The following is a 13,699-nucleotide window of genomic DNA, read 5'->3' as shown; positions in this document are numbered from 1 at the left end:
GTTTGAAGCAGTAAGCAATCATTTTTCCAGGTTCCTTCATGCTACGACAAGTCACAGCCCTCCCGAGACATACATGAGACTGTATAATATAATATGATTACTGTTCCTAATTTCATGAATGACTCTTAACTTTCAAACTGAAGGAAATTTAATACTTATTTTGAATGTTAAATGATTTCTCTAAAAAAAGAAACCTATGCAATTCAACATTTTTCAAAGCACCAGCTTGTTCCATACTTTTAATTTGATTGTCTTGCAGTAACTGAGTTTATCCACTAACTCCAGTTCCAGATTCCAATCAAAACCCCAGAAGAAGGAAAGGAAAAAAAAACAACCCACACCCCAAAACCAAAGCCAGAGCACACTCTTTCTTTTGCTATGGGAATGATGAAGTTGCTGACGACCTTCATTAAATGCCACAGCCAACTTCTGACATGCTCAGCAGTGAGTCTCATGACCCACAAACAGAAAGACAATCTAAATCATGGAGTGGTTGTATTTGTCTCTTGTGTCTAGAAACCCGCTGCTGGAATTTGCTGAGTGCCTCTAAAAATGTAGCAGAAGGTTCACTGACAAAAGGCATTGTCTTTGTAAATTTTACCTTCAAGCCTTGAGTCCAGCAAGCAAAACCTATTTAATAAGCAGACAAAAAAACCCCAACAACTAAACCACCAAAACCTTCTCTTTTTTTCTCTGTAATGATTTGAAGTCTTTAAGCTGAAAGAATAACATCAAATACGACCTGTGAACCAATTTGCCTTCAGGTTAAAACAGAAACAAAATAAAAAATAACAGTGTGTTAACACAATTTTAAGGTTATACAACTAAAATATCACCAACAAGAAACTAGATGTGAAAATTAAAGTTTTAACATAAGTGTAAGTTCAGATGCATTGTGGATCAAGTAAGTTTTATGTTGATCCTTAAGGAAATAAATATTAAATCTACATATTAAGCAAGAAAAAGGCTATAGAATACTGAGAGCCTGAAAGAGCATTATTGTCTGAACCGAAGCAGAGGTTTTCAAAGCAGCCTGTATCTGTAACCACAGAGCTCTTTCTAGTTGCCTTTCAGTAGCTGATTTCTTTTGGTATCTTTGGAAACCTCACCCTGACTGCCCTGCATGTCTTTTTGAGGCTTTTGCATCCATACGCTGCTACCAAAGTTATGGGAACTCATGGGAAGGTGAACAGTGTACTTAGTTAAACAAAATTAATGCTGTGTAAATGTATCCGATTATTAGGCTTTGCAATTAAACAAAAAGCTCTAGATAGGAAGGAAGGACCGATTAAGATCCTGCTATACTAGGAGCTATTGGAGAGGGAAGGAGCATCAGACCCAGTAGTGCTGTTAGTATATCACACTGAGTTTTGACAAGGACTGGTTTGTCCAGGTGGGTAAGATATGACTATTTTATAGGTGCTTCTGTTTGAATGAGTTATCAATCGCATTGGGTCAAAGGAGCACAATCTACTGCAAGCCAGCAAAATCTTTTCTGAATTCAGACCAGTAGTGGAAAACCTTATGGGTCTAAAATAATGTGATTTTGTCCTCTAGGATTGTGTGGATGTCTTTATTGTAGATAGAAAGGTAGAAAATTAATAAGTGTTAAGGCTGACTGGCAAACTGACTGCCCTCCTTCCTCCCAGTAATCCAGCCTTTCAGCAGAATAAGGGAACCCTAAAGCTTAAATTCAGAATCACCTCTGTGGTGCCTCTTGAAGGTTATTTAAGTGTTTCTTACCTTTATTGTCTGGGTGAATCTGGCTCTCTGAAAAACTGCGGTTGTGACTTTCAGGTATTTGGAGTTATTTGATGAAAAATCTAAAGCTTCTGAGAAAAAGCAGAATCATATCTTTATAAAAAGACAGTTAAAATATTTACTGTGAGTTTTTTTTAAAAAAATTTTGACAAGCTGTTATTTACAAATACAGTTGCAGACAAATATACACAGGAAAAAAACCCCAAACAAACAGAGAAGTTATTCACATGGTAAGTTCAATACCTGCCAACTATCGTTTACCAGAGACAGCAAAATAACAAGGCTTTTGTTCTGCCCAAATGCATTATTCTTCAGCTTTGGAAGCTTTGGTCTAATGACTCCTGAACACTGGGGTTTATTTCTTAGCCATTTTTTTTAGGAAGGCAAGGTATATGCAGTAAGGCTGTCTGTCACTCTACCTCTAGAAATTCTGAACCTGCTGGTCAGTTTTAGCAAGATGGGTAGAACCTCAGTTATTGCCCCTGCAGAGAGAAATGCTGAGGTGCGACCTACTAAGAAGTCAGTTCCCCTGTTCCTGGAAATCTTTATTGTATGGGTGAAGTCTCACAACCGAGTCTCTTTTAGACAGTCACTTTTTAGAAATTGTGTGTGTGGTGGATAAGTAGTGTAATACTTCTTTATATTTGAAGTGAATGAACAAGTTTATTGCCATCTTAAAAAGTATGTGCCCATTCTTTATGCTTGAGCAAAACTTTCTTTGGTTAGGGGTGCCAAGTCCAAAATATTCTGCTGCAAGTAAAATATTTGATTTTTTTTTATAAATGCTTCTCTTTGTTGTTCTTCTTTCAGTCTGATGAAATTGCAATTACCTAGAAGCCATACTAAAAGCTCTTTGAAACTGCAAAGATTCATATGGATGTTGATTAACTATGTATTTTACAAGTCAATTTTTATTTTTAAAGGAACGTGTCTTTTCTGCATCCTCACTTTCTGCTCTCTCAGTAGATAAAGCTTTCTGTGAGGGTGATGATGTCTTAGGCCAACACACTGCATAGGTAGGATAGACAACATAAGCTGTGTGGATGGACAAACTAATGTGTTTTTTGCAGGGACTTGTTTGTAGCCATAGTCTCCTTTCTGTACCCCAGCATCCTTTACCTACCCCTCTGCTTCACATTATTCTCTGATACTGATGTTTCTCACGGTGACACTGTTTTGTGTTCTGGCTCATACTGGATGTTATTTAGTCACACCTGGGATAGCAGTTTTGAATGTGTCTGAGAGGAAATGCCCTCAAAGAAAAACACAGACCCAAGAGCACATTTTTATCTAGAACATACAGAAAACACATAATGAGTTTATTATATTACACTTTTTTATTATATACTTTTAGTATCACAAAGCAACATTTATACCAGGAAAAGGGTAGCCCCTGTCTCATTCGAGCTTATTTTTTTTACACTGTTAGAGCTATGTATTACCATGATGCTGTGCAGAAATTAGCAGGAAGTTTCAGGATTTCTTAGCATAAGGCAGAAAGGTTTGCTTCTCATAGCAAATGTCCCCTTTGGGAAGGAAATTTCAGATGAAGAGCACTTCACTGGATCAATAGATGACACCAACAGAAGAGAAAGCCTGCATTTGTTTTTCCATGTCTTACATGCAGCTATGGGCAATAGAGGAAAGTATATTATCTAGAGATTGTCTCCAATAAGGGGATAACCCTCAAACTCCCAGTGCAGTTAGCAATCACACATTGATTTTCAAGAAACAAGCTGTGGCAATTTTTTAATTTCTGTTTTATACTGTGGAACCAGAGGAATAAAGATGTGTCTTCACGTGGAAAGAAAATTTGTGAAATTTTTTTACAAAGGCAGCCAGGAGCCTATTACAACACTACTTGAACACATTAAACACAGCTAGTATCCATTATGTCATACAGTATAACAAGCAGGAAAGAGAGCACCGCACAAGAAAGTACAGCTTTCTCTCGTTCTTTCTTTCTCTTTTTCTTTCTCTCTTTCTCTCTTTATTTTTTTAAAGGCGAGAGACCTGATTTCTATAAACAACCCCCTAAAGGTACTCCCCTACCAATAGCAGACCACTGTAAAGTAAATAAGGTTCTCATTATGTATCCTCCATGTCTTGATCATAATTTCTATCATGGTTGACATTCTGGTCCAGTTATATCAGGTACATTCTGTGTAAGTCCTTTAGAAGACTGGGATAAAACCCTGCTGAATGCAGGATCATTTTGCCTTGGGGAGAGAGTTAGTCAAAGTGCACATAGTTCAAGGTGGATTTCTAGTCAGATTCTGCAGTACTGGGACATTCTGAATTTTTGAATTGAATGTAGCTCAGAAGGAATTAAATTAGTTCTTTAATGCTTGGTTTTTCTCCAGAGCCATCAACACAAATTACTTTCTAAAATAGGCAGCTAAATATAATAACACAGCATTAAACCGAAAAGAAAAAGTTAATACTGTTATTATGTGATGCATTTTGTTTGACTAAATTGTATGGATAATTTCCACCATAATTTCAGTGGTGTTTATAAAGATCTTTTAAAAATATTTCAGTTTAACATTTCCTATAGTGTTTTTTCATAATGTAATTGAATTTAAGATATCTGTACAGTATCTAAGTTTTGTCATCTTGATAACTGCTTAATGATATTTTAAATATAGTACCCTAAAGTATTCTGCATATACACATAACTTTCTTCCCTTCCTTTTTTTTTTAAGGCTCTTAAATATTTAATTAAGCTGGCCTAACATACATACTTTTTTCTTTCAGAAAACAGGTTTTATTAAAACAAAAACATTTTTTTAAAAGCAGTGTTATAACATCTGTCATCTGCTCAAACCTGAGATTGTTCTCTTTCATCAAAACCTTGAGGAAGAGTTCTTCCAAAGTGGTTCATTTTAACTACGTTTGAATAAAATATAGCTTGTAAATGCTCTAAATATTTCAGGTAATTTTTTATTTGTGAGATTTCTTTTTCAATATATTACATTTTCTTTGTAGTTTCATTGCCTTATCCGGCCATGTTTAAATCTGCAAGGATTTATTTTTAACTGCATTCTAATTGGCATTACCTGGGTCACATCAGACTTCACTCTCTTCACGGATTGCTGTTCCTGTGTCACACTCTTCTGTGCATGGACATATTGGTGCACAAAATAATATTAACTAAAAAAAGGTAATTGATATCAAGTAAAAAATTAATTCCCAATGTCAAAACTGCTCTAAATACATGTCTCATTATTCCCTCAGACTCCATCTCTTTTGCCTGCTTAGTTCTTCCTTACAAAATTTGCTATGAAAAAGGAAAGGTCATTTTTGTCAGGTCATAGAGAAGCTTCTAGAGGTCTGACAGGAATAACACTAATGGTCTATTAGAAGTATTTTTATGTACAAGCTACAGCCATAGATTCACTTTTTTTCTTTCATCTTTATACCCACCTATTACTATGGTGCATGAGAATTATAAATCTGCACATGAAGCGAACAACACATTCAGTTTAACAATTGACATCCCAACTCCAGCATCTTCACACACGTACAATTTAACTCTGGCAAGGGAAACAATGCAAGCATGTGGGAATTCAATTTCTGTTTCAGCCTGTTGCTGTGAAAAAACAGATACAACTAAAGAAGCAAAGGGTCTTTGACTTGTGTCTTGTCTGTGTTTGTATAAGATGAAGTTTCATCACTGTGCAGCCAGCCAGCAAAAGGTCTTTCTGAAACGTAGTACCATCCTGTGCAATGTGTCTCCTGCCCACTCTATCCACAGCATCTGCGAGTCTGTCGGTTCTCACCGAAGGAAGGTGGCTCTTTGACTCCAGTTCCACACTCCTAGTGTGATGCTGCTGCTAATTAAGTCCAGAATGGAAAAGATCAAAGCTATGCCTTTTTTTTTTTTTTTTTTTTCCACACCACAAGGCTGTTTCTTATTTTGAAACTTCATTGCTCTCTGCTGTAATGTTCACTGGAAACCTCACCTGTCTGCTTGGTGGAGTTTCGGCTGGGTACTGGATTGCCATTTTAACTTGGCAACTTCAGAGTCTTGTTTCCCAATGGCCTGCCAGCTAAATTGGTGTGTTACAGATGAATGCACAGCTCACAGATGGTGTTTGAGTGTTTAGTGGCTCTCAGAAGTAGATATGTATTTGGTCAGGAGGAAGATTACATTTTTCCTCCAGACAGAGCAAATGTCCTTGGGGATGTTTTCTGTGTCAAGGTAGAAACCATTCCACACATCAGGTACAGGGGACTCTCTTAGCTTAAACAGGAGTACTACCTACATATATATATATATATATATTTCTTTTTCTCCTGGGTAGGGTACGCTGCTACTATTAACACAAAAAAAATATTTTTACCTTGATTCTCCTAAACTTCTATAGATGTTTTAGGCCTAGCATCTCTCCTCCTTTAGTTTTTATTTTATTTTTAACTGAGATGAACTAAGTATATTTATTACTCTGGGTGCCCTGTAAGGTTCTTCTCCAGGTCCTAAAATCTTTGTTTTATTGCTCATGCACAAGGTTGAGCATTTGTGTGTACTTACTGGTAGAGCAGCTTTACAGATAGTGCTGTGTTTGTGAGATCTATACTTCCGCTGACATCTTGCATCCTCCTTTATGAGTTGTGTCGTCTTCTTATTCATTCATTGTCTTCTTATTTACTTAAAGCAGTCAGAGGGCAAGAAGTAGGGGAGAGTTACATGCTTTCCTTCGCTTCTTGACTGGCCTAGTCATGTCATGACGATGAATAACAGAGACTGTCCACTGCCTTTTGTTCCTTTCTAGAATGAAATATAAAACAGAGCTTCTTAAAAGTTCTGAAAGCTGCACTCAAGTTTCCTTGTTTCATGTTTGTTCCCATCCAGAGCTGGAACCGGACAGACTGGAATATTTTAACAAAGTCTGTTCTTGTAAGATTTCCAGACTGTTTTGCCAAGCCAATAGGCTCATGAAAATGCAGTTAAGCATGAAATAGGCAAAGTTTTAGTTGCCTACCTAAACTGCAGGCGTGACGATAATAATTTGGTTTTTGTCATTTTTGCTTTGTCATTGTCAGATGCTGCTCAAAGCTGAAATGTGCAAAGTTCTGCCAGCTCTCTACAAGGAACCACACTGTCCTCCAGCATTATTGCCACTCTGCTTAAGTTTTGTGATTCTTCCTTCCTCCTATGCTTCCTTCCCCAGCTTGGTAGGAAATCTCTTCTTGAGAATGTCTCAGTTAATTCCCTCAGGAAATTCTTAGTTAGCTAAAGGCAGGAGATGGACTCTTCTGTCAGCCTTACACCTTGGGTAAAACGACTGATGAGGACAGGAATCTGCTGTTGTTTGCCAATTTTCTGTTGTCATAAACTCTTTTATAGTGAAAGCTGATGGTCCACCATTTTGAGGCTAGCACAGATGTATCCAGAAGAATATGAAGCTGTCAGCACTTTCTTCCCTTCGTCTTTAATGAACACATCTTGGCCCACTGACCTACAGTGTCTATACCCAACTATGGAGGAATATAGTGGTCCCTCTAAGGCAAGAGCTGTGCCAACATATATACCCGTGAGCTTCTTGGCATGAGTGGGCTGTGGGAGAAGTTCAGCTGATGTGTTTGTTCTGGCTCCTGGCTATGCACATGATGCAAACACACCTGGGCTGTTGCTGATCCAGAGCTTGCTGCCTGCTGGCCATCTCCTCATGAGCTGGCACAGCCTGGACCTTGAAGGAACTCGGCTGCCATTGCCCTCCTCCTCCCCAGGTTGGTGGGGCAGCACGGGTGCTGCCAGGTGCACTCACATACCTGTGTCATGTTCTTTGCAGCAACCCAGAACAATTATTGCAGTTATTGGCTGACTATATTTCCTGCTTTGCAAGAACATTTAATTCCTAAAGCCTTCCTTCAGTGTTTTTGGATTTTGTATGCTTCTGGCAGTTTCTTTTTTCCACCACAGGTGCACCTGAAAAATAAACCTGTCAGGATTTCCAGCATTTCTTCTGTAGCATGATTTTGGGTTTTTCAGCAGGCTGTAGAATAAATTCTCCTATGAACATTTATATGTTAAGGAATTTCCTAATGTCCCCTCAGGTCTTTTACCACCTCTCTTACAGCAGATAGCCCCTAGATAGCCCCTGTAACTGTTTGTAGTACCCATTTTCTTGGTGCTTGCAAACTGAAGAATACCAAGCATAGGTGTGTACCGGAAAGAGATAAGAAAAAACAGCGTCTTCATCCTTGGCAAATGTTCTCCCTGGTTATATTCATTTTGCATACAAATAAACAAAAAAGTAATATTTTATTAGGAATCCAGTGGATAGAATAATGGACTGTAACTCAGCGGAACTTAGTTCACAGCTCTGCTGTTGGCTTATCAGGCAAAGTCATTTGTATCATCACCATACAGCCTGGGATAAAGACAATTTCTTTGTAATGCGATATGAGATCTATAAAGAAAAAATATTGTGCAGAATAATAATAATAAAATCCTTCTAATGATAATAAAATATATATAAAAATAAAATAATAATAAAAAATAAATAATAAAATATATATTTTTATGTTGTGCACAGTCGAATGAACTAGATTCTATTCTGCCTCGTGTTTCATCAGTGGTGCTTTTAACTGGTTTCCATTTTAAGGGTTACATGTATTAGTGTATTATTTGAGAAGTGCCTTCAGATACAGGTGTGCTTTTCCACTGTGATAACATTTCATTGTAGTAACACTGGGCAACATTTCCTACATCTTCATTACTGTTGATAAGCCATAAAGCACTTTACGGCTATGTTTAAATACCTACCATTTATGGTGTTGATGGGAAGGGGTCTTTTTTATTTGTGAACTGAATAAAAATGTTGCACAGATTCTTAGACTTTGAGGACTGTGATTCCTTGAAAATAATTTGCATAAAGTCATTTGTGTCTGCATTTGCTCTTTAAATCTTCTCCTGCTGTATGAGTAACATAAAACATTTATTTTGCCTTATTTTATGCAATGTAAATAATAGATATGTTCGGGACTAGATCCTGAATACCTCAGCTGGTATACACCAGAGTAGCTCTGGAGCAAGCAGCGTTACATCAGCTGAGAATCTACCTCCACTGTCGGTTGTAAGTGCCAGTCTTGCAGTGCATTATACAACTGTTCACCGTAGTTTGTCAGTAGCAAAACTGTCACCCAACAGTACACACTGCCTTCTATCAGCCATTACTTTTCTGTCATCATCATCAAGTGTAGCTTAAGAGAATCTGTGCATCGTTTCTTTCCTTCTGAACAATTTCCATTGAAATAATTGACCTGCTTTTATGGTAATTTGGTCTCTGCTATTTGTTACTGCAGCATTTTGCAAAGAAAAATGCAAAACTAATGCCCTAGAACAGAAACATTCAGCCAAATTACTTACCAGTAATCCAAGGAATCATGGATAAATCCATTGCTCAAGTGGCTTCTCATTTTGAGCTTTATATAGTTTTCACCCAAGGGTTGAGATTTGGGTTTTTTGTGGGTGGAGGGGTTGTTTTGTTTTTGAAAGGTAATACTCATGCTTTCTGCCCTAGAGCGACTTTATATAAATCTCTTCTGAAAACTGTATCTGCCAGCACTGTCACTCCACCCACGGGCTTTCACTAGTAGCACCAGCTAAAAATATTTAAAGGGGCTGTTTCCACTTGTTTGGTGCATTTCATTTCGTGTTTCTGCCTCTTCCTTTCTCCATTCTTCAAAAAAGTCAGTAAGAGATATCATTTAAGCCCAGTGTTTTGAAGTGACAACAGTAAACATCCTTACAGCATGATTAACAAATACTCAGGAATAGTTTACTGTAACTTACAAGTAAGTTGGGGCCCACTGAATTTATTTTAAAGAAAATGAAGAGACTCTAGGTATGGGTTGGGACCTTCACTGAGTCACTGAATATGTTATGTTTCCCAACAATTTCTATCACTAGCTGGTGGTGTTCATGTCAAAGTGTTACACAGTCACAGGGAAGTGCAAGCTAGCACAGAGGTGACAGAACTGGACTTCTGACAAGTTAATAAGGAGAACTTTAGTTTCCATTTAAAAGGTGGAAGTGATGGTCAAGGTGTGTGTTGAAAACCACAAAGTCTTTAGAAAAATAATTGCTGTTCCAAAAGTAAAAATTAATGTTGTTTGATTCTACCTAATGGATATATTTTTCTTGATTTCTTTGGCTTCCAGTAAGCTTGGCTTTCTGTGGAGTTTCTGGGCTGCTATTGCTTTTTTCAGAGGAAAGATGTACCAAAGTAAAGATATAGATGTTACCCTGCTAGGGTCATCGCTAGTGGAAGGCTTCTAGGGTTTGGTAACAATTAATGTGCTCTGAATTTCTCTACTTTCCTTTGGAATTTTATTGAGTAGGTGGATTCCTGTGGCTGAGAGCGCCATTATCTCAGCAGGATGACAGCTCACAGTTGGAGACATTAGCTCTCTCTTGACCTCTTGAAAGTGGAAGTAAACTGGGGAGCAATGGAACGATGAAGGCACAGGTTGAGTATTTTCATTGCTGCCTAAATCTTAGGGAAGTTCGATAGGCACACTTTGTATGGTGTGCTCACAGTGCTTACACAAGCAGCTTCCACACAATGAGTTACACAGCTGGAGTAAGTGTTTCATGAAACTTCTATGAAAGTACTGATTGCATTGCTAGATCCTGCCTCCATGAGGAAGTTAACCCACCTTCCCAACCCAGAGTTTTGGTCACTAACATTTCTGAGTGTTTCTGGTGCTCCAGGACTGCTGTGAATGAAAGAGGAGTTGGTATTTTCAGCACTCTGAGCTTCTTGCTCTCCTTCTCAATCTGTGTGTCGGGTTGGAGGAAGGATTTATGTCTTGAAACGTTTTACAGGTGGTATATTAAACATTTCACTCTGGTGTTGTTTGTTCAGAGGTAGCTTCATTTAGTAAATTAAGCCTAAATAATCTAGTACCAAATGGCTCTTACATAAAATGAGGTGGTGATCTAAATACAGACTTTTGTGGAAAATACATGGTTACTCATGCTCTCGGCACAGAGATGAAGATTGGCAGTGATCCCTGTAGGATGTGGATTTCTGACATGGGTGAGGCTGGGTGGGACTTCTATGTAATTCTGCTTGTTTGATGAAGGATGAGAAGAGTATTATGAGCTAAGATAGTGTTCTCTTCTCTTTTTTTTCTTTTTCTTTTTTCTTTTTTTAGCACAAACAAGAAATTATTTGGTTTAATTAAAATAACAGTGGGGCTAATCGTGCCCTATTAACTCTCCTCAAGGAGTGAATACCTTAAGAGTAGATTTTGATGGAAGTTATTCAAGATGACAAAAATTTCTTTATATAAAAGGAAATGTACCACAATCTAACTTCAGAGTTCAGAATATCCAGAATGCCATGGTTATTGTAGTATAATACCACAGTCAATTATATTACTTATTTTATATTTTTCTTTGTCTCTTTCTCACACAAGCCTAGACTATGATTTCATAATGTTAATGAAATGTGTTGTTATATTCCTGTAGGCTGCTGTGGGTAAATAATTACAATATGAGGAAGGTGATTAATGATGTGGCCCTAAGTTTGTAAAGTAGGACTTTCTGACTGATTAGGATATAAGCAAAGTGGACTGCAGTGTCCCAAAAACCCCTTCAAAACCCCTGACAGATCAACCTATAGCCACTGCAAGTATCATCTGTCTCAGCCCAACAGATACGTCTGTGAAAAGTTTTGGTGATCTGTACTTAAGGCTTTCTTAGTGACCCAAAACTTATTTTTTTGTGGTGTGTCCCTGATAACATCTCCTCCTTTTCTTCAACCAACCAGGTAACAAAAGCTTCAGCCTTCTCATGAGAAAAAGGGACTGACTGACAGCATGTCTTCTCCTACACATGCATCTTGCTCAACACTGAGTAGTATCAGGAGTAATGTAATGCCAAGGCTGGTCCCAAAATACAGACCTATGGCTGGCAAGCTTAGGGTTTTTTATTTCTCCTGATCATTGGAACCTACACTAAATGCAGAATCCTTTTAACTTTCTCCATTGCTATTCACAGTTCTCTTTGTGGCTGATGGAGAAAGAAATGTACACAGCTATTTAAGAAATTCATATGTGTAGGCAGGAAAATGCTTTAAAAGAGTATAAAATACAGTGCAAGTATTGCTGTTGCTTCTTCTCCAGTCATATGCTACACTTTAAAAAGCCAGCATGCTTTCTTCCACAAAAAGATCTTTATATTTCTGAACTTTCTGAAGTCTTAATCAATATAAATAACAGTTTGAGCATGATGACATCATATTTAGTCCTAGAGTTGTGCATCTCAGCTGCTTAGTCATTTGAATCAGTGGAAATAAGCATAGCAGTTAGAAGTTTCAAAAGGTCAAAGAAGCTACTGTCTTTTCAGCTTTGAATCAGCTGAGAGACTCTAGTTTCTTGGAAACATAATGCCAAGGCTGCATCTCTGCATCTCATTTCTTTTTTTTTTTTTTTTTTTTTTTTTTCTTCTCTTTGAAGCACTAATTAGCTTAAAGGGCAAATCACACCACACTCAGTAGCAGAATACTGTACAGTGCAAGTTCCTTTCTATTTTCTCTTTCGCTTGAAACTAGTTTAAAGAGGGGTTTTAGCCCACATTGTGTACTGAAATATTTGACTGAAGTTCTCTTATCCAAACACCAAAAAGCCTTTCACATTTTTCAATAAAATGAATACTTTTCAATACAAATATGACAAGTTCTTTTACCATTTTCTCAGAAGGAAAACAAGTGATAAAGTGTTCCTCAGAGAGCAATTCGTGAGAAAATTACAATCAAAATGAAAGTAAAAGACTCTTAAAAACTTGTTTTTAAATATGATTTGTTGTTTTCTTTATAAAAGTAGCAACATGATTTCTGGGAGGAAGCCACCTATCACCTAGACTGCAATAGAAAAAAATATTCTATTTTTTACTGTCAGATGTGTTGGTCAGTCAAAAGTTATGATCAGAACCTGTGCCACCCATCCTGTATAACAGGAGTGTACAGTGTTTTAGCAACTGCTATTTCTTATATGTTTTTACAAATTACTCTTTGTTGTATTTCCACATATTTTCAGCTGCCGTTCTGCTACTGAAGTGAAACTGTCCCAGCGGGTTGTTGAGCATTTTCATTTCTTGGTATACACAGCCTTCTCAGAGCTGGGACCTATGGACTGGCGCTCTGGGGACTTCTGGCTGCTTGTGCTGCTGGTAGTTTTGCTTTGGTTTGTGAGACTTTACCTGCATTATCTGAGCCAATGGATCTTCCTTCAGACCATCTCAGTTCCTGTTACCAAGTAAGTTCTGCTGCCTTCTTTCTCTGTTGGAATATTTCTACAAATAGCTTGATTCAAAGCAGTTCCTTTGCACTATGAAGAGAATTGATGACTAAGACTCATGCTAAGGGCTCTGCATGTAAGCCCTGATAGGAGCCTCTGTAGAGACTAGGAGAACAAGGACCACATCCAGACTCCAGATGATCTGATATGTAAATGTGTCCCTAACAGAAAGGTGAAGATGTTAATAATGTAAATTCTTAACCCAGACCAAGATGTGTCCATTTGTACCTCTTGTGTCATGTCTCCCTCTCTCTCCTCTGAGATACCCAGCAGGTTATGCATCTTCCAAAGGAATCATTTATCATTTTGGATCAAGTATTTCAAAATGCTTAAGTGCACAAAACTGAAGAAGCATTTAAATCATATTTGATGTTACCAAAGTGATCTATGAGTAAAATACTTTGAAGTATTTAACATTGATATATCAATTTTATTGTGAGGACTTAAACAGGTTGATGTATTTTAACTATATGATACATTGACCTTAGCTTGGGAGTCAGAGCTTTCTAGAGAGTTCCAGGAAAATCATTACTTGTCATTACTTGACATGAAAAAAAAAAAAAAAAGAGGGAGAACAGGTCCACAAGGTGATATATACCTGGTTCTCCATATGTTGCTGTGGGGT

The 13,699-nt window shown here is 37.6% G+C and overlaps 1 protein-coding gene across 1 annotated transcript in view; it reads left to right on the top strand.

Moving 5' to 3' along the window:
• The window catches only part of LOC141929914 (uncharacterized), a 128,232-nt gene that overhangs the window by 60,375 nt on the left and 54,158 nt on the right, over nt 1-13,699 (top strand). The window contains exon 10 of the mRNA XM_074840323.1: nt 12,814-13,032. Within this exon, the coding sequence (XP_074696424.1) occupies nt 12,814-13,032 (219 nt within the window). The remainder of the gene's footprint in view (nt 1-12,813; nt 13,033-13,699) is intronic.

This window comes from Strix aluco, chromosome 1 (assembly GCF_031877795.1).
Source record: "Strix aluco isolate bStrAlu1 chromosome 1, bStrAlu1.hap1, whole genome shotgun sequence".
Taxonomy (NCBI): domain Eukaryota; kingdom Metazoa; phylum Chordata; class Aves; order Strigiformes; family Strigidae; genus Strix; species Strix aluco.
Note: the sequence above shows the minus strand (reverse complement) of the source record. Positions and strands in the feature narration are given on the sequence as shown.